The 22,007-nt window shown below is 41.6% G+C and overlaps 1 protein-coding gene across 1 annotated transcript; it reads right to left on the reverse strand.

The window, feature by feature from the left end:
* Positions 1 to 1,627: 1,627 nt before the first annotated feature.
* Positions 1,628 to 21,914, reverse strand: kpna5 (karyopherin alpha 5 (importin alpha 6)). Its single transcript, XM_058053893.1, has 14 exons — positions 21,810 to 21,914; positions 19,794 to 19,927; positions 19,617 to 19,718; positions 19,431 to 19,530; positions 18,388 to 18,482; positions 16,854 to 16,985; positions 14,282 to 14,370; positions 14,109 to 14,208; positions 13,853 to 14,016; positions 10,981 to 11,059; positions 10,773 to 10,898; positions 10,576 to 10,703; positions 7,554 to 7,732; positions 1,628 to 3,775 (listed from the first exon to the last, which is right to left on the reverse strand). The coding sequence occupies exons 1-14, from the start codon at positions 21,901 to 21,903 to the stop codon at positions 3,588 to 3,590; spliced, it is 1,710 nt and encodes a 569-aa protein (XP_057909876.1). The 5' UTR covers positions 21,904 to 21,914; the 3' UTR covers positions 1,628 to 3,587.
* Between the last annotated feature and the right edge of the window lie 93 nt (positions 21,915 to 22,007).

Here is a 22,007-nt window from a genome sequence, read left to right on the forward strand (position 1 = left end):
TGTCAACGTGAACGCGACTGAAGGCGCAAATGTAACTAGGAATTCTTTTTTACACATCAGCAAAGCATACAACGATCTAACTCATTTTATTGTATGAAACTATGTGAGGAACAACATAAATCAAAACACTAAATGAATACAGACGCTTTTCAGTTCATAATGTGACAACAATAGAACGCAGTGCATTCTGAAATATAAAATACGAGTTTTGTTGCTCATGTTCTGCTAAACCAAGCATATTCGGTTTGAAATAAGCTATGAAAATAAGTGTTGGAAAAACAGCTCTTGGCCATTTTCATTTGTAAATGTTAGCCCTCACAAGAAAAGACGTTGATGGCACATGCTTTATGCAATGTCAACATTTGGGAGCAAATATGAGATGAAAGAAAAAAACACAGCATAGTAGTACATCAGCAGCCTGGAAGAAAATTGAGTTTAAGGACTGTCTAACAAAGTGGGACAAGTCACCGCTTTCATTAAACTTGTAAAACTGGGGGATTATCATTTGTACGTGGTATAGCATCGTTGTTTTTTTAATACCGTATTTACCGGACTATAACTCGCTGCGGAGTTTAACCCTCCTCTTGTGTTAGGGTCGGCACCGACCCGTTTTACATTTTAATGCATAAAAAAATTCACTCATTTGACTGATGGCTGATTTCACATTTACAATTTGGATGATGGAAAGAATGGCAAGAAGTACAGTGAACCAAGATCTGGACCACATTTTTGGTGACCATTGAGATGAGCAGAAGGACAACGTGGAGTATGATCAGGAAGACAAAGATGATGTGAGTCAGATGAAGAGGTTGCTGGTGGTGAAGCTGGTCTATATCCCTCAGTAATAGCCAGGTAACAAAAGAACCTTCAGTTTATGAATATGATTGTTTAGAGGTTGATTTGACCATTTTTGGAAATAGAAATGGAGGGGTATAGTGACAAAAAAAGGCCTCCATGCCCACACCAAAAGTATTAAAAGCAACATTTTCATGGATGAGGAAGCCTAAGAAGGTAACCAAGACATGAGAAGCACATTTGATGGTAACTTATTGTTTTTAGTGTATTTTATATCTGATTTAATACATGGGTCTAAACCAGGGGTGGGCAAACTTTTTGACTCGCGGGCCGCATTGATTTAACAAAATTGACACGGGGCCAGACTATATATTTTACACATAACAGTCCACCTGGTATGAAAGTGAAAAGTGTCATGCAATCTGCTATTATTATTTATAATTGTATATTTGTATTGAAATATTTTATATTATATATATATTATTTTAAATTATTTTATATATTATATATATTTTATATATTATTATTTATATTATTATTATTGCTATTATTATTATGTGCTCGTGTCCCTTTTTTCAGGAGCACTTTGTAAACAACAGACCACATCAAATAACGAAATTGATAAAAACCATCAAAAGGTTGGCTCAAGCCATGATGCCAGGTTGCATGTTGAGTTTAAATGAAATACTTTGGAAAGATCGGGCAGGCCGTATTCAAACACTTGGCGGGCCGGATGTGGCCCCCGGGCCGTAGTTTGCCCACCCCTGGTCTAAACCGACCATCCGGCCAAAAATGTATAATTAGGTAGAAAAAAAACATCCATAAGTCACACTGGAGTATAAGTGGCATTTTTTGCTGGTAATTTATTTTCCAAACTACTTGACCAAAACAGACATTAGGTCCTCTTGGAAGGCAAGATCTACCAATAAAGACTAGAGAACAGGCTGAATCGATGTCAGATATGCTAACACAATGCTAATTCAGCTACACAAAAAATAAACATGAACACAAAAGGTGTCCAGTGTTTATGGAATAAAAACATTTTTTTCATTTATTTCATTTAAGTCGCTCTAGAGTACAAGTTGCAGGAACAGCCAACCTATGAAAAAAGTGCGACTTACAGTCCACAAAATACGGTATATAGCTTTTGAAGTGCATGTGTACTGAATTGTTTACCACAAAGAGATTTCCATCCCTACTTATTATAAGCGCTTCTGTGCCATGATTAAATGTGAGTTAACTATAAATAAAACGCAATTAATCGCAATTCAATATTTTAATGATTGACAGCCCTAGTGTCTATACAATCTTACAAACCACAGATATTAGAAAACTATACACTGTAGAATGGCCTAGATGAAATAAATTCTGCATTACAAATATTTTCTATTTCTTGCAAATATAGAACATTTCATGTTTTCCGTCAATTGACATGAATCAGTAATCACGTTACGCGCAGGAAATATTGATGCCAAATGACTAAAGTAGAAAAAGAACACTTCATATATAAAGACAATCCAATATGCATGGCGTGGCGGACACGAGAGGGCATGCCTCTCACCCATTGGGTTGTAGGGCGTGGTCTGTGGACTGGGTTTGCGCAAGTATTCGATGGGCCCGGGTGATTGGCATGTTGGCCATACAGGGAAGACCCGGGTTCAATTCTCCGCTTGGGCGTCTCTTGTGCGGAGTTTGCATGTTTTCTCCGGTTTCCTCACACATTCCAAAAACATTAGCGACTCTAAATTGTCCATAGGTATGAATGCGAGTGTGAATGGTTGTTTGTCTATATGTGCCCTGTGATTGGCTGGCCACCAGTCCAGGGTGGACCCCGCCTCTCGCCCAAAGTCAGCTGGGATCCTAATGAGGATAAGTAGCATAGTGGATGGATGGTGTTCGATGTTTCCTGTCTTGTCCTTGTGTTGAATAAAGTCCTGCTTGAGACCAACAGTGCATGCGGCATCTAACTACCACCCCGACGTGATCCTACGTGTCAATTAAAGGAGCAGGCGGTGTTGGCCTCAAGCAGGGCTTTATTTTTCAGGATGAACGTCACGACAGGAAACTCAACAGCCCAATGGGTGAGAAGCATAGCCTTCTAACGAAGGACAGCTGATCATAATCAATGAATGGAGGTATTAAAGAGAAGCGGACTACTTCAACATGTGCGATAAACAAATCCGGCTGCATCAATAAACATCAGTGATGTTGCAGAAAGGCATTAAATGTATTGATGAATGAACTGCAACACTAAAACACGACACATTAGCCAATTCTGTCACGTACGTTCATCTTGAACAGAAACAGGCGCTACTCTCGGATGAGTAATCAAGGAAATCAACAGGAAGGCTTACAACTTGCACGGCATTTCCATCCGCTACCTGCTGCAACATTTTGCACGAGAATAAAAGAAGAAAAACACCACCTGCTCACTGATTTGTCCTCCGTGTCTGTGTGTCTGAGGACTGTAGAGGTAGTTACACATTCAAATGGAGATATGTATACTAACTAGTATTCCAACTGTAACACAAGTAGCATTGACACAATTCAGAATCGTACAAATAAGATCACAGGAAGCCAAAAAAGATACAATTGTAGCAGAATTATATCCAAACGGGGAGTTGTTCAGCGGCATGGGGACTAGTGCCCCTCCAGGCCCCCCACATGCCAGGGCAACATCAATTTGCCCACAGTATCTCAGTAATCACACCCCACGCCTCTTCACACCAGTTTCTTTGTAAGACGTTGAGGATGTGAACATGTGGCCAAGGTACGAATCCTTGAGGTCTGCGTTAGAGCTGGAAACCCTCCATGGGTCCCTCCTGCTGCTGAAAGATAAACTGGCCCTGGCCCTGGTCCACCTGTGGTGCCAGGCTGGCGTCCTCCTCATCCACGCCGAAGTAGTGTTCAATCAGGTCGAAGGCCTTCTGGTAGATCTCCTGGTTCTCGTGGCTCTGCAGGAATTCGATCTTGTCCAGGCCTGAAGCAGCAGAGATGTGCCAATCATGAAACCCCCCCGAATCGGTCCTCATGGATGCTAGTGTGCCTGCTACTGCTAGCTAAATGAACTCTTGGTATCGGCCCTTTTTCAGGATTTGAACTGATTCTTCAAGGCTCATAGACATGGCTATACGTATACCAAAAGATTAGACTCTCATCTTTCATCAGGAAAAAAAAACATTTGGTTCTACCTTTTTCAGTTCTTTAGTAATCAGAAGTTGGACATATGGAATTTGCAATAAAATATCAACCAAAAAAAGAGAAGGAATAAATGTATCTATATATATTTAGTCAAAATGTCTGCCACAACATGAGCAACTCAAAAATATTGTAGTTTTACGTGACAATAACCATTTTCTTACAAATATAAACCATAAAAAATGGTTACATTTGCACTTGAAATATGTGTTCACATGTTTGCGCGTTTACGCGTTGCAATTTCAATGCGTAACGTCCTTCTTGCTAAACATCCAGATGCCTTTTGACTTCCTGGTTGCCCTAGCGAGTGTATTTCTATATTTCTATGGGAGAGATGCAGGCCGGGCTCTTATAAAATACACTTCTGCCACCTCATGGTCGTTTTTTCCGGCTTAAAACTGCATAAAACATGATCTCTTCTATTGTGGAGTTGCATCATCACCTCTTTGTGCCTCTGGCACAAAGAAACGTAGAACCAGGGGAGTTTAATACGACCAAACTCAAACAGTGTACACGGGGAACTTGCATTGCGGATTAGTGTTGTCTGTTTTAAGTAATATACCATTTTCTAACATTCCACAGAACAAAATAAGTCAACTGTTAGAGATACTCAGATCAATAAGCTTCCAATCAATATTGTCTGATTTCCATAAAAAACATTCTTCATTCATTCATTTTCTACCGATTTTTCCTCACGAGGGTCACAGAGGGAGCCCATCCCAGCTGTCTTTGGGCGAGAGGCGGGGTCCACCCTGGACTGGTGGCCAGCCAATCCCAGGGCACATATAGACAAACAACCATTCACACTCACATTCATACCTATGGACAATTTGGAGTGGCTAATTAACCTAGCATGTTTTTGGAATGTGGGAGGAAACCGGAGTACCCGGAGAAAACCCACGCATGCACGGGGAGAACATGCAAACTCCACACAGAGATGGCCGAGGGTGGGATTGAACTCGGGTCTTCTACCTGTGAGGTCTGCGTGCTAACCACTCGACCACCGTGCAGCCCTTCACTATAAATTTTGTGAAGATCTGTGGAACGAGTGGGTGGGACTAAAGGGGGGCACTACTGAGTGACTTTAGGGGTTTGTTTGAAAAACCCTAAAATCTGAACTTTTTCTGGAGCCTATCCCAGCTGTCTTGGGGCAAGAGGCGGGGTACATTGGCCAGCCAATCACAGGGCACAAACAACCATTCACACTCACATTCATACCTATGGACAATTTGGAGTTGGCAATTAACCTAGCATGTTTTTGGAATGTGGGAGGAAACCGGAGTACCCGGAGAAAACCCACACATGCACGAGGAGAACATGCAAACGAGGGTGGAATTGAACCCTGGTCTCCTAGCTGTGAGGTCTGTGCGCTAACCACTCAACTCGACGGTGGCACGCCCTCCATAAAAATAAACATGTTACCGATAAATACCTTTCAAAGCCGATGACAAAAAAAACAGTCGACATGTACTCTTAGCAGACGCACTTTGCCAGTTTGTCACTGGCTGTACTTTGATAAATGAATTGGCGGCAGCTAGATAGACAGCTAGAGTCATCTGTCAAGCTTCTGGTTTCAGACTACTAATGTGACTCTTGATCACATTGACATTTTGTTTTAAAAACAATCGAGCACTGCGTTTAGTTAGGAGCTTGTTTTTGTCCCATGGAAACCCAAAATCAGTTCAAAGGTTTCTTTCTTAAATCATTCACTGCCAAAGACGTCTATAGATATCTTTTTTTCTGATGAAAGAACAAAAAGAACCCTCATTTAAACCATGCAAACGTGGTTTAACCCTGCCTTTGACAGCATTGGAATCAATAATCATTAGGAAATGGAATCCAAACTTATTTGCATTCATCTGCCAACCCTTGTACAAAGATAGCGGAAGACTAGCAGACTAGGTCACATGGGCGCAACTAGGGGTGTCACCCTCCCTCCGTATCTCCCGATATGACACTGCCTTGAAGTCCAATACCGATATCAACACAAATCATAAATCCATCCATCCACTTTCCTCCGCTTATCCGGGTCTGGGTCGCGGGGGCAGCAGTCTTAGTAGGGAAGCCCAGACTTCCCGGTCCCCGGCCACCTCCTCCAGCTCCACCGGGAGGACACCAAGGCGTTCCCAGGCCAGCTGTGAGACATAGTCCCTCCAGCGTGTCCTAGGTCTGCCCCGGGGCCTTTTCCCGGCTGGGCATGCCCGGAACACCTCACCAGGGAGGCGTCCGGGAGGCATCCGGACTAGATGCCCGAGCCACCTCAACTGACTCCTCTCGATGTGAAGGAGAAGCGGCTCTACTCTGAGCCCCTCCCGGATGGCTGAGCTCCTCACCTTAACTCTTAGGGTGAGTCCAGCTACCCTACGGAGGAAACTCATTTCAGCCGCCTGTATCCGCCATCATTCTTTGGGTCATGACCCAAAGCTCATGACCATAGGTGAGGGTGGGAACATAGATCCACCGCTAAATTGAGAGCTTTGCCCTCCGGCTCAGCTCTCTTTTCACCACGACGGTCCGGTACAGCGACCGCATTACTGCCGAGGCTGCACCGATCCGTCTGTCGACCTCACGCTCCCACCTTCCCTCACTCGTGAACAAGACCCCGAGATACTTCAACTCCTCCACCTGGGGCAGGACCTCATTCCAACCCGGAGGGAGCACTCCACCCTTTTCCGACTGAGAACCATGGCCTCTGATTTGGAGGTACCGAGTCTCATCCCAGACGCTTCACACTCAGATGCAAACCGTCCCAGTAAACGCTGAAGGTCACAGCCTGAAGAGGCCATAAGACCACATCATCTGCAAATAGCAGAGATGAGATGAGAAATCATAAATGCTTTAATTATTTATTTTGTAGTGTGGAACGTTAAAGTACTAATCATACACAGTCTAGAACCGACTGCTTGTGTCAGGAGTGCCAATTCATCGGAGATTTAACATGCAGGCCGATACAATCAAATTTTGTTTTGTTTTTTGCCGATATCTGATCAATCAACCCAGGAATTATTCGCTACGACTACACAGGAAGCTCAATAGCTAGTGAACAAGAGTTGTAGTTGCTCACTCTCAGGAAAACACTACCCCCTAGGGCTTTTTGCTGAGAATTGCAAGTCATACACCGCTATGTATACACCAGTGCTTCTCAAGAAAAAAAATTACAAATTAAATAAATAAATAAATATTTTTATACAAAAATAACACAATTTATTCTGTCATGGCCCCCCCCAAGGGACAATTTTTGCCTGGGCCCCAAATTTGAAACACGAGAGAAACTGATATTTATTCATTTCTCTGAACTTGAAAGTGCAACAAAATAGAGAGCATACAAGCATATTCAGGAGTCAAATAGCATCTTGAGTACTATACATGTGTACGTGTTGGTAGGTCTGCATTAAAACGAACCCTCTCGCACCCCCCCTTTCAGGAGGTCTCAGTTGAGAAGCACTGGTATACACCAAGCAACACAAAGCTAAATCCCTACATTCCATGGTCATGGTTTGTATGGATGAAGATTCTTTCGTCTAACAAGTGTTAAGGTGTGTTCAGGTGTAGAACCTTACCATAAGCCTCCTCAATAAGAGCACAGTAAGGGTTGATGCCCGTTCCGTTCTGTTTGGCCTCCTGTTCTCCCAGTCGGAGGATATTCTCCAGACCATTCAGTGACACCTGCACGATCTTGGAGTCCATCACCGTGAGAAGGTCACACATGGGCTTGATAGTGTTCAAAGAAACCAGGTACCTGGGCACACAACAAAAGGGAAAAATAGTTCAGCAGGAGTTTTCATTCATGACTGAGGATTATGTGTGCATATGGTAAATGTTGGAATTTTTTATGCGCTTGGTGTACTTTTTGGACAAATTCCAACTTTTGGTGAAAAATCACATGCAATCTCTGCGTGCATTGTGGTGTCTTACCCTAACTAACGTCTTGGGCGTCAACAAACAGGTGACAGAGTATGGTGCGTTGGAGGCTCATGGTGCGATCATCAAACAGCAGCTAACGTAGCCGTATGTCTAACACTCGCCCGTCAGAAGGCTAAGCTCATAACCCCAAAATAACTAATAAACAATAAAATAATTCATCGGACATGACCAGGAAGACAAAGGGTCTGGCGACTACTTGCTCCCTCACCGAACGTCCCGCTAAAGCTCCACCAATGTACTCTCCCATCCAAAGGACTATTAAAGAAGGCCTTGTCAGCCTCTGTAATTTGCCTCAAATTAAAAAAACTTTGTCGGGGGTTAATTGCTTCCAGACCCGACTATGATAAGCACATTTCCAAAGATTCCTTCTTTCTCTTTGGGTTTTTCCCTTCAGGGGTTGCTGGCCTCTCTGACTTTATCTCCAAGGCCTCTGACATGTAATGTCCCTCTCATGTACTCCTTCCTGATCCTATCCATCCTGGTCACTCCCAATGAGAATTATAAATTCAATATTTTCATAGGTTCAGCATCGAAAACTTTTTATGATCTTCTAATAATTTTGTTTACGTTTTTATTATTATTATTAGAACCCTAGACATGAAATATAGTCACCTTTACATTCATATTACCCAATATTGTATTTAAAATCACAGAAAACAAGCCATCTAAGACTATGATAAGCGCATTTCCAAAGTTTCCTTCTTTAGCTTCTTTCTCTTTGGGTTTTTTCCCTTCAAGTGTTGCTGCAGCAAATCAATCTCCTCCATCCAACTCTGTCTTCTGCATCTGTCTCACCAACTACCCTCATGTCCTCGTTCGTTGGTCTTCCTCTACGCTTCCTACCTGAAGGCTCGAAACGCAGCATCCTTCTACCAATATATTCACTCTCTCCTCTGGACATGTCTCAACCATCTCAGTCTGGCCCATAACTGACTTTATCTCCAAGCCCTCTGACATGTAATGTCCCTCTCATGGACTCCTTCCTGATCCTATCCATCCTGGTCACTCCCAACCATCTCAGTCTGGCCCATAACTGACTTTATCTCCAAGCCCTCTGACATGTAATGTCCCTCTCATGTACTCCTTCCTGATCCTATCCATCCTGGTCACTCCCAATGAGAATTGGGAGGTATAGCATAGAAAACTTTTTATGATCTTCTAATTTGTTTTAGTTTTTTACATTATTAGAACCCTTTAGACATGAAATACAGTCACCTTAACATCCATATTACCCAATATTGTATTTCAAATCACAGAAAACAAGCCTTTTAAGACAGTTTACCTTTTAGATTTAGGACAGATCGGTGGTGGACAGGATGTGATGTCAGGGGTTGAGTGTTAGCTTTTTGTGGGCTATTATTATTATGGTCATTATTATTATTATTCCTGTATGTTATTATTGTGCCCGTTTGTGAGATAATTGAAAGCAGCAATAAAAGACTATTGTTCGGGTGATAATATCAAAAGTTTTATGTTTTTTAAGGTTACATGGCTTCAGGTCAAATGTCTTAACCCTCCTCTTGTGTTAGGGTCAGCAACATTTTAATGCATAAAAAGAATCCCATAACATTTGTTTATTGCATCAAGGCTTTTTGACTTTGTCAGGAAACTCTATTTCAAAAAAATAAAACCAAAATAATCATTTTTACTACATTTTAAAATGGTCTGGTTGAAATGATGACCACTGTATTGTTAGGGTGGGTTTGGACCCGGTTATAATAATATGACTATAAAGCAATATTTTGAGCCAAAACTGATATCCTAAGTGTCCAATTAGCCAACACAATGACAACCAGCTCCTCTTCTCATCATGGAAGCTTCAGGGGATTCTCATTTTGACCGCTTTTCCAGTATACCAGCAGAAAAACAAGGTCCAGACATGTGAGGGGAATTCACTCATTTTGTTCAGACTGATGGCTGATTTCACATTTACAATTTGGATCATGGAAAGAATGGCAAGAAGTACAGTGAACCAAGATCTGGACCACATTTTTGGTGACCATTGAGATGAGCAGAAGGACAACGTGGAGTATGATCAGGAAGACAAAGATGATGTGAGTCACATGAAGAGGTTGCTGGTGGTGAAGCTGGTCTATATCCCTCAGTAATAGCCAGGTAACAAAAGAACCTTCAATTTATGAATATGATTCTTTAGAGGTTGATTTGACCATTTTTGGAAATAGAAATGGAGGGGTATAGTGACAAAAAAAGGCCTCCATGCCCACACCAAAAGTATTAAAAGCAACATTTTCATGGATGAGGAAGCCTAAGAAGGTAACCAAGACATGAGAAGCACATTTGATGGTAACTTATTGTTTTTTAGTGTATTTTATAGCTGATAATAATACATGGGTCAAAACCGACCCGGTAACATAAGAGATGACACCAGAAAGCTAACATAAGAGGAAGGTTAAGGGGTACGCCACTGTAAAAAGTTAGGGAAGAACTGGTCTAAACAAACAGAAAGTCCCTCCATCCTGAAGCTGCACTCAACAATATGGTTGAATTGTAGGTTTTGGCCAGGGTACCATTGCTATATGAAATAACAGGTTTGGCCCATGTTGAGATCTCTTCCACAAACTGAATGGAATGCCTAAAAGAAACACCTAATAACCCTAATACACTTCAAGCTACCCCAGCATGGCAAACATTTGGTACCGTATTTGTGCAGGGGTGCCACCAGAGGTGGCGTTGGTGATTGCCCACGCTGCCTCTTTCCTTGTGCGGAACTCTGCCTTCTGAAGGATCTCAATCAGTACCGGGAAGATGTTGGCATCAATCACATTCTGGTAAGAGAAGGGACGTCAAGCTACAGTAACAGGACGCAGCAAACATCTTAAAAATGAGACATTGACTTGAATCTGAGCTCTGTTTCCGGCAGTGATGTTGGACACGGTCCAGCAGGCCTCCTTTTTGATTGACTCCTTGGGACTGCTGAGCAAGTGTAGTAAACAAGGCAGTGCTGCACAGTTCAAGATCACCTGGGGCGACCAATAGCAGACAGCAACATTTAGTGTTTGTACATAGGATTCACCAAGACGTTAGCCAAGTTATTAGATGGACCTGGGTCTGAATGTCATCTCCTGTAACGATGTTGCCCACCGCACGCAAAGCAGGAGACACCACCTTATAGTCGCCGTGCCTATGGACAGACAGAACATACGCCATTAAAAGTCACCACTTAACACTCCTCTGTTTTCTACACAACAATTACAAAGGGTATATTCCTTCTATGGCGGGGTCTCAAACACGCGGGCCAAATGTGGCCCGCAGGACACTAGTTTGAGGCCCCCGCCTTGATATGAAAGTTTAATGTTTAAGTTTGATATGGATGCTGTATGGTATCATGTACCCAGAAAAAATGATTACGTTTGATTCATGTTCATGTTAAAGGTTAAATAACTGTTAATAGTTATCCTCCCTATCCGTGTGGAAGTGGTAGGTTTTTGGCTATTTAAGTTGAAAGGAAATAACTTGAAGGCTACCGTTTAGGTCGCTAGCTCTCTAGCTTGTGAGTTAGCATGTGTCTCAAGACCCTGCAGTTGCGCAATATGTTGTAAATAAAAAAAAGTATAAATGTGACTATAGTCGTGTTTTGTCATGTCTACAGGGCTCTAATAATGCTTTGTTCATTTTAATCGGAAAAAAATAATTTGTCTCCCCACCAACTATATGTGCTTTCTTAACTTTTTACTATTTGCCCTTTTATTATTATTATTATTATATTTATTTATTACTGATTGATTGTTTTTAATAAATGCGTTTTTTTTTTTTTTTGGAAAACCTGATGCGGCCCAGCCTTGCCCAGACCCTAGCACCAGTGGCCCCCAGGTAAATTGAGTTTGAGACCCTGTTCTATGGCCTCATAGTCTTGGATGAGAACCTCTAGGTCTCAGCCAATCTCTGAAGATGTGTCTTGCAGCATGACAGTGGCCCAAAACATAAAAACATCCTTTTTTCATTTTTTTCTTGTAATATTTTAAAAACTTTATTCTGAGAATATTTGGACTTTAAGTCAAGTTTATTTATATAGCCCTTAATCACAAAACAGCCTCGAAGGGGCCTTTATATTCTTCCTTTTTCCACAACCTCATTTTCTGAAAAATAACAACATAATTTTCATTTTCTCATATTCCCTGTATGTTTCAGGATCAATTTTAAGGTTTCTTAACAGTTTTTAAATGTCTTAGGGGTTGTGGGCCTTCTTATCTTTCTGAATTGCTTTTAAGTTACGAACCCTTGCGGACCCTCAGGTCTTCCGACACCGGCCTGTTATGTATTCCCGGAGGACCTGAGGGCCGTAGAGAACGCTGAGATTTTTAAAAATAGACTCAAGACCCACCTATTTCATTTGGCTTTTAACTCATGCTCTTAGTATACTCTTTTTTTTTAACCTTTGAATTTGACTTTTATCTAATGGTTATTTTATACCCTATACCTTTTGTTTTGGATCTTAACCAAATGTTTTTATATTTTTACACATGGTTATTTTACTTTTTATGTCATTATTATTATTATTATTATTATTATTTCTATATATACTTTCTATATTCTTATTTTTTGTTTTTATAGTTTTTATTCATTTTTATATTTTTTTAAATATTTTTATCCCATACATCCAGTGTTTCCTCAGTGGGGGCTCTCTGCGCTGGGGGCTGTTCTGCAGCCCCCCCGAGTGTATTTTGTTATAATATTTTTACTTTATTTCTCATAAAATTAGAGCTGTTTTTTTTTACATTTATTTCCAAACTATTTAAACTTTCTTCTTGAACATTTTCTTTTTATTCACACAATATGTGTACTTTATTCTCATATAACCTTTCCCCCAACCTAAAGAGTGGTGAGCGCGCAGACCTCACAGTTAGGAGACCTGAGTTCGATTCCACCCACCAGGGTGTACCTCTCGCCCGAAGACGCAACCCTCGTGAGGACCAGCGGTAGAAAATGAATGAATGAATGATAAGAAGTTGCTATATTTATTATTATTCCACAAAATGTGTACTGTGTATGTGTGTAATTGATCTATAAAACAAATTCTTTTTCAATGATCTGTGTAAAGTTGGTTATTCATGCAAACAGGGAAATAATCTTTCAGCATTATTTTAGTGTGACTTAGGTTCAGAGATTTTTATCTATTTTTATCAAACCATCTTTTTTGTACAATCATTTCATCTGTGATGCTTTTTATTTGCTTTTTCGACCCTTAGTGTACGCCACACGAGATATTTGTTTTCTCGCTTCACATATTGCTTTCTGTCGGCCGTGTTGCTCTTTAATCAGTTGAAGACTGACCCTAGACTAAGATGACTAAGACTAAGATGGGATCCAATATTTACTTTCCTGGTGTATGTTTCATTTAGCACACAGTACTCTACAGTACACAGTGCAGTATAGTACGTTCTTTCATTTACTAAGAACAAATAAGGTGAGCTAACATCTGCTGGGTTGTACTAATACTTGGAGTAAAGACGTAAAACAGGTCCTTGGTTGTCACATTTCTGAAAGTTGAGCATGAATGGCGCAAGCTTTTTCCTCACGAAGGTCGCGGGGGTGCTGGAGCCTACCCTAGCTGTTTTCGGGCGAGAGGCGGGGTACACCCTGGACTGGTGGCCAGCCAATCCCAGGGCACATATAGACAAACAACCATTCACACTCACATTCATACCTATGGACAATTTGGAGTGGCTAATTGACCTAGCATGTTTTTGGAATGTGGGAGGAAACCGGAGTACCCGGAGAAAACCCACGCATGCACGGGGAGAACATGCAAACTCCACACAGAGATGGCCGAGGGTGGAATTGAACCCTGGTCTCCTAGCTGTGAGGTCTGCACGCTAACCACTCAACCGGCGTGCTGCCCTGTAGCAAGCAATAAACCAAATAAAACCAAATAAATCAAACGTGTAAGCTAGTTAGCAGTAGCCTCTCATCTTACATGAGCAGCTCCACGAGCCTGCGACAGACTCCAGAGTCAATTACTGTCTGGATCTTCTCGTTGGGTCCATCAGACAGGTAGGACAGAGCCCAGCAAGCATCAGCTAGCACATCAGGATCACTGCTGAAAAGAAGCCTGGACAGCACACTAAGGCACGGCGACACCTAGTGCCCATTAAAGGAAGAAGGATAAATTCACATTCAAATGAAACCTGCATTACACAAACCGATGGAGTTTCCACTCAGAGACAACTGACCTTGGAAAAATCCGGTGGGGGGTTCTTCCCGCGGCACAAGTTGGACAGAGCCCAAACAGCATTTCGGGTCGTCGTGAGGCGGTTGGATTTTGCAAGCAACCTGGAACAGGATGGAAGATTACGCAGTGTGCAACACATGAACAGAACACAGTGACCAAGGAGGAAGGACATACTGCTGGAGAGAGGGCAGGATGTCACAGTTGAGCACGTAGTCTCTGCACTCTGCATTATCTCCAGCAATATTCCCCAAAGCCCACACCGCCTGCAAAACACTATGCATCAGCAGAACTCTTCCTGGACTACGAGTCTGATCACCACACATTCATTACAAACCATCCACTCATCCATTTTCTATGCCGCTCATCCTCATAGGGTCGCGGATATGCTGGAGCCTATCCCAGCTGACTTCCGGCAAGAGGTGGGGTACACCCTGAACTGGTCGCCAGCCAATCGCATATAGACAACCATTCATACCCAGGGCTGGACAATAACGATGTACCGATGGCCCGGGGCAAGTTCAAACCAAATTGGGGCAAGTAAATCCAATCAGTGATATTCCCGTGGGGCAAGTGCACTTTGGCATGCCATACTGCCAAGAGTTTTTTTAAAAGCGGTTCTTGTTGGGTGTTGGTAAAACACGGACTGCGTAATTCCGGTGCTAATTTGCAAACCAATCCTTGCAAATCTAGAAATGGACCAATCAGAATCCTTTATTTAGACCGAATCAGGTCCGAGTTTTACCCACACCCTGAATGGTTCTTGTTGGCGATGAGCCAATGAGCGATGGTTTGACTAGGAAAACATCTATCATGGCGTCCCTGCCAACATGGTCTAATTCTTCAACAACTTGTGAAGGAAAAGAGCAAAAAGTGATGAAGCAGTGCCTCCTAAACAAGTATTTTATTAGCGGTTAGCAAATCAAATGATGGCACAGGTGAGTGAATCACATTGCTGTGACAATTTGAAGTGGTCACAATGAAACACCACCCATTAGATCCAATACCAAGTGCTGATTTTGCACAAGCTACAAAATCTAGCGCTTCCATTTCTCGCTGGATTTTTATCACCTTTGCTTCACAAATTATTGTTTGACCGTTGAGCATTTTTTTCCGGATTCAAAACACTTTACTAGTACACAAATGTGTCTATTCAATAACGTTTCATTGTGGTGCACAACTTGTAAATATCACTGCTTACTACGACTACCATGTGTAAGGTAGTATGGCATGCCATGTTAACATACGTTTCAGACATTCCTCCAAATACAATGCATCGGTACTATTATCTGATGAATTATCAGCATGTTCGGGCAAGTAGTTCTCACCTTACGGATTGCCCATGGGCAAGTCATTTTTGGTTTTAATGTAGAGCCCATGTATGTTTTTTTGGTAACGTGGGAGGAAACCGGAGTACCCGGAGAAAACCCACACAGGGATACCCAAGTGGAGATTTGAATCCAGAGCTTCCCAATTTCCTGACACCATAGAAACGAATTGTACGGTTTTTAAAACATACATCATAAGGTGTGTTTCCCGAATGGAATGGAATAGTCCATCACAGAGCTTTACATCCCTAGTCCTTTATCAGCTGTATTTGCATGAAGGGCAAACAGCAATATGGGACATCACAGTGGTCAGGTGGCCCAGTGGGTGAAGGACAACGTTCCGGTTACTGGACGACGCCCTCCACCTAATGAGCCACTGCGACTCCGTGGCGGAAATGGACAAGCATATGGTTCATATGGATATAGACAGAATTTGGTGCAGAGACATTTTAGAGTTTAATAGTGCTTATTTATTACTTTCTTATTGTTTTTTGTGCCACACCGACCCCTTAAGCAAGTCTGCAGCTAGGACCGTTCATCTTCTTAAAATTGTAGCTCGCGTACTCCATTGTTTACACTCCGGGAGCAGCTGTAAGCTTTGAGCAACCCTTTACTACGCACTACTACTACACTACTACTGCACAGACTAGTAAAATAAAAAAAGTAAAAATAAAATACAATAAATAAAGGCACAAATTGAATTTAAACTAAAATATCAAAGAAATAAAATAGTAAAATATATATTAAAATATTAAAAACAAGAAGCGAAGCAATGAAAATATAAAAAAATAAAACCAATTAAAATAAAAAGAACTAAAAGACACAGGACCATACGACTCACTCCGAGTTAAAAGCCAGAGAATAAAAGTGGGTTTTAAGACGAGACTTAAAGCTTTCGATGTTGGGGGCCTTTTTTACTTGGGAGGGGACAGAGTTCCATAGCTTGGGGCCAACCACAGAAAAGGCTCTGTCCCCCCTGGTGTTAAGTCTCGTCTTGGGCACCACAAGTTGGAGCTGGCCCTCGGACCTCAGTGACCGCGCTGGAAAGTAAATTTGGATGAGGTCCGAGATGTATTTGGGAGCCAGCCCATTCAACGCTTTGAAAACACACAATAAAATCTTAAAATCAATCCTAAAGCGAACAGGCAACCAATGCAGGGAGGCCAAAACTGGCGTGATGTGCTCCCCCTTTTTGGTTCCTGATATATATATTCCTGGGATATATATTGTATATCAATATTCAACCTAAACATGTCAGAATATGAAATTTGGTCCATATCGCCCAGCCCTGCTTCATTCCAACGCGTTCTTAGTCCACACTAAGAATGGAATGGCTTGCTATAGCGTATTTTAGAGTCTAAAACAATCAATCGGTAATGTTAAGAATGCTGTTGCTACATTGAATCATTGTGTGTTTTCACCTGTTCCTGGACGTCCTCATACTCCGAATTGAGCAGCTCAATGAAAATGGGCACAGCACCCGTCTCAATGACAACTTTGGTGTGCAGGAAGGTGCCCGAGGCGATGTTGGTTAATGCCCAGGCTGCCTCAAACTGAAAGAAATGACAATAGAAGTCAATGGCGATTCAGCAACTCCGTGTCGTGATGAAGCCAGGCGGCTTTTGACAGCACTGCCTTTGTAGACATGTCTGGTGTGTTTGATGCAACCTTTCCATTCATAAATACCTCAAATAGTAAGTACTAAGTGGAAAATGATTCTGTTTGAGCGGTGTATAACATGTATAACAGTGCAACAGTACAATTTGCCTGCGACACATTCTAATAATAGAATTTAACAAAAAATAGACAGCAAACATGGAAAAATGTGCAGAGATTTTACAAAAATAAAGTACAAATATTAAGAGAAAAATGTTTCAATCAAAGAAAGTCCTAATTTTTACGAGAGTAACATTGCAAATAATATGAGGAAAAATAAAATTATTTCAGTAACAAAGTCAAAATATTAAAGAAAGAGATTTTTTCATTTCAGATACAGCTGCGATATCATGAAAAACAAACCAAACAATGAATAAAGTTGTTTTGTAAAATTAGGCTGTGGAAAATATTATGGTAATAACGTAATAGTCATAAGAGCAAAATTAACAAGTAGAAAGTTAAATGGTTGAAAAAAAAAATCTAAATATTGAGAGAAAAATGTCATTGTTACAGAAAAATGTTCGCAATTTTACAAAAATAAATATGATGGAAAATGAAAAATATGAAAAATAAATATGATGGAATAATAATGTCATTAGAAGCACGGCACAGACATGCGCACATTAGTTTGGGGGAAAAGTTTTTATACTATGGTCATGAGGTAAAAATATTATATATATAAAATTAATATTATATATTATATTATTATATAAAAAATAAAAATGACAAGAAATGTTTGCTTTTGTGCCATACCGACCCCATAAGCAAGTCTGCAGCTAGGGCTGTTCATCTTGTTAAAATTGTAGCTTGCGTGCTCCGAAATGACAAGAAATGTTTGGAAAAGGTACCAAACTAAAGTCACAATATTAAGGGAAAAAGGTAATTCTAAAAAACAAAAATGAAGCTAAAAATGAATGTCATTTTATCAGCATAGATTTAAAATATGACATTTGTTTTCATTTTATTAAAGGAGACCTAATATGCTCATTTTGGGCCCTTTGTATTGAGTTGTGGACTCCTATAAAGCAGCTACACACAATAACCCACACAGAAAGCTTTCTACATCTTCCAGAACCTCCACCTATTCCAGCTGGATTTCCAGCCCCGCTGTGATTGGTCACACTTCATGTGGTGTTGTGAAAACGTTAACATATTGCAAACACGTGGTTTGAATTGCATCAACTTCCACAGCGTTTTTAATTAGTCTCTGTGTGATTAGTACTGAAACAATGTGCACTGAGATGTGCCTCCATGTCTTGGTGGAATAGAATTTCATGTGTGGCCAGGCAAGCACTTTACCTGCAATGTGCAGTTTTCACTCCTCTTCAGAAACTCTACAAAGCGATTCACAACGCCGGGAGTGGCAATGACCTCATCTATGGGAGGGTTGGGCTCTGAAAACAAAAAATCAACTGTGGCTGAATAATAGGTCACACATTCAATGTATTCTTCTACATTCGAAAAACCAGTTAAATCTTCACTTGTATATGACTATTTGTAAACTGGCAGTATTTTGCAATCAATCCAAACAAAAATGCTCACAATAAAGATGTACAAATGCTCACTATTTCGATTTTCTATCTACTGCAAGTTTTGAAAAGAAATGTAATATGCAATGGGGATTCTGTTTTTACAATTTCAGAGGTGTCATTGATCCACTGGAACATTTCCCCACAGGGAAATTAAGTGTCCAACAGTGTCCAATGTGCAGCCCAGGGGCCATTTGCAGTCTGCAACTCTTTCTTTATTGGCCTGTGGCACATTATTAACATAATCTAAAAAAGAACAATTAAAAACACAGCAAAACCAGACAAATCAGAATTTTACAAGGCTAAAGTCAAACTATTAAAAGTAAAATCTAACAAGAAGTGTGGTAGTCCTAGGGCAGTTCGTACTGTCTGTGAAACATTTGCAGCATTTCCCGAAATGCTGGCTTCCCAAGTGTTATAAAGCAGTATTTCTTTTGCCATGACATTCTGTTATGATTCCTTGGTATTTAGTTGGCAATCCAACGACTCGGTGAGTGTTGACAGTCAGTAGGTTCATTTTGTTACCTTTTATGTGGCGAGGCTACCGCTTGGAAAACAATTCAGTATGTGTGGCATTATACTCGTCTTTTTCCTTCCTGAGCTTCTACTACATTACCTTGCATTACTTCGCGTGAGACTCCACTCTTTTTGGCTGTGCTAGCAACCCCGCCTCCTCCTGCTCCCCCCCATCTCACTCTGTTGGCCGTTGTTCTATGAAGTGCAAATCAATGTAGAGAGTGTACCCTCTTTGTGCCTGTTTAGAGTCGAGAGATGATGCAGTTTTCTTTTGCGTCACCCCCTTGTTGTACAAACCTTTGGAGAGCAGTTTTCTGAATTTTTGTGTAGCAATTAACTGGTGGTCCGGGTCTTCCGAGAAGATCATCTGGATCATATCAGGTGTTATGAGTCCATCCTGCACAGTGGCCAACATCAGACAAGTGGACAAAGGGATTTGACGATGACACTAAAGGGTTTTGATGATGACGCTACCCGACTTACGCTGGCAACGGGTACGGTGGAGCTGATGTCAGGATCCTGGATGGGACATTCTGACATTGACTCATCCACTAAAGGCGCACATACATTTCTCCTCTTAAATAGCTGTGGAGAGAGATGATGCCATATTAACCTTCTACACCCAGAAAATGTTAACATTGGCATGAGGTGATGAGCTACCTGCTCTTCTCGTTTCTGTTTGCGAAGCTGAATTCCTTCTTCCTCTCTTCTTCGACGCATCTCTTGAGGATTCAAGGCCTTGTTCTTGTAGCTCTTCATCCTGTAGTTGTCTTTACCCGGGCTTGCCATTGTGTCTGAGGTCACAAAGCAGCATCAAAAAGGACAATTTAGTCATCAAATACACTCTGCATCATTTTTCAAAATGTTTGAACAGCCGTGAGCAGAGTAGTTATTTAAGATATGCCTTCATTCGTCCCTCAGTGGGGAAATTTGCATTTCCGTTGATGCCAAAAGCTTCCCACGTCAACTAAGTATAAAAACATGTAGTGAGCGTGTGTATGTCACACATTGCAGACTATAGTTTTGGCTTTATTCCCTTTGTGCTCTCACTTTAGTATAACTATTTTCAGTTTTGTGCAGTTTTGAGCTCTCCACTTTCCTCTCAGCTGATTGTCATCCATAATTAGTAAGCTTGCTGCCACCATGTCTGTGCATCACAAGGTCAGTATTACATGAGGCGGAGCTTGGAGCGGGAAGAGGGCAGGTTATCACGCTTGCAGCACATTCAAACGACAGCACCCTCTAGACAGCCGCCTATACGTGGCAGACAGTCCATTAAAACTTGAGTATGCGTTTGAGCGGGGCGCCCAAACTTTTTCCACCACAGGCCATAGTAAAATTAGGGGTCAACAATTTTCTTGTGAGAGCTACTTTTACAAAATGAAAATTACCAAGCGTAACTCATTTTTGTAAGAATTTACCCGGGGGAATCCCACAGGGATTACTATAGTATTCTGTCTGTCTATTTTCATAGCTTATTTCAAGCCAAACATGAACAAAATGCTGGGATCCACAACTCATCTTCTCACATTATTAACTGAAAACCTGAATGAAAAGCAGGTTTATGGTTTATCCACCTCTGCTGGGCCCCTCCAGCCACATCCGCTGCCTTGTGGACCGCAGATGCAGCAGACTCCCTCTTCTCTGCCCTCGGCATCCCAGAGAGGAGACAAAAATGCAGACACTCCCAAGTCAGCTTGGCACCATTGCTGAAATCAGTGTGCACAACGCGCATTTCAAATGCTTACTCGTCATGGTCCACGCAAGCTGTGAGAGCTCTTTGGAGCCGGAGAAGTGCCGTGGCCGACATGCAACCACCACGTGCATGCTCACGGGCACACAACAAAAGTTCCTCCTGCACTAAAAGTGCTACATAGTGTCTGCATGCTCCAAAATCCGTACAAAATTTCCCCTACCTTGCAAGTACAACAAGGTTGGGACCAGGATGACATCGTCTGATACCGATTGGTGGCCGATCGATCAGAGCACCCTTACTTTTTACCCACCTAATTAAAGTGTGTGTTGGATGGATGGATATTTGTCAATAGTTATTATTCAACGCAATATCCGTACTGTCCTATACACACACACAAGGCAAACATTCCAACTCCCGTTTCTCCGACAATTGTGTCGCAACAAACACCTAAAAAAAACAACTTCCATGAAAATTTGAGGTTTTAGCAGCACCTAAGACCTGACAGAACCGCAAGAAGTGGGCAGCAACCGAGGTGTGGCAAATGGACTGGAGGCTGAGTGAGACACAAACCCTATATTGAATAGCTACGGTTGTCCATTGAAAAAACATCCCGACAGTGAACAGGGGACTCAATCATCTAAATGTATACTGGACAGCAGCCTTTGTCAGGCTCGGGAAGGGGAGTCCAAAGGGCTAACAACATGCTAACGCTGCACAGCTTTTGATGTCGACACACATCTCCCGGAACTCCCTACGTGTTGCAACCAAATGAGCTTTGTGCTTACTTGTAGCTGACTATATTTATGATAATCCCTTTACATGTTTCGAATCAAACATCAGTGCTAGCGAGCTAGCTGAGCTCCTTGCTGAACCAGCTCTTTTCATTGGACATTGTGCACAAAACTGAACTTCAACTGCGATAACGACATTCTCCAGCAAACGCGGGCACTGATTCTAAATACGGTTTAACTCTACTGTACCTTCAAAGCTCGCAGGTTCTCCAAAACTATTATCCTCCTCTGTCTGGAGTGGAAATGGCGTCCAGATGACACTTTCCCAGAAAACACCTCGCATCAACAAGACATACGTCATTTCCGCCAGCTGTCGCTTAGTTTCCGGTGTCTTGTAACTGACCTAAATTTAATAGAAAGTGTAGGAGAATATAAAATATTACACAG

This window comes from Doryrhamphus excisus, chromosome 17, assembly GCF_030265055.1.
Source record: "Doryrhamphus excisus isolate RoL2022-K1 chromosome 17, RoL_Dexc_1.0, whole genome shotgun sequence".
Taxonomy (NCBI): Eukaryota; Metazoa; Chordata; class Actinopteri; order Syngnathiformes; family Syngnathidae; genus Doryrhamphus; species Doryrhamphus excisus.

Bases quoted from the DNA above. Each gene is read 5' to 3' on its own strand.
- kpna5 (XM_058053893.1), bottom strand. From the start codon at position 21,903: ATGCGAGGTGTTTTCTGGGAAAGTGTCATCTGGACGCCATTTCCACTC. The intron at 19,531-19,616 runs GTAAGTCGGGTA...GCCACTGTGCAG, and splicing joins CCACCGTACCCGTTGCCAGC to GATGGACTCATAACACCTGA. The intron at 14,371-16,853 runs GTGAAAACACAC...AGTGTTTTGCAG, and splicing joins ATGAGGACGTCCAGGAACAG to GCGGTGTGGGCTTTGGGGAA.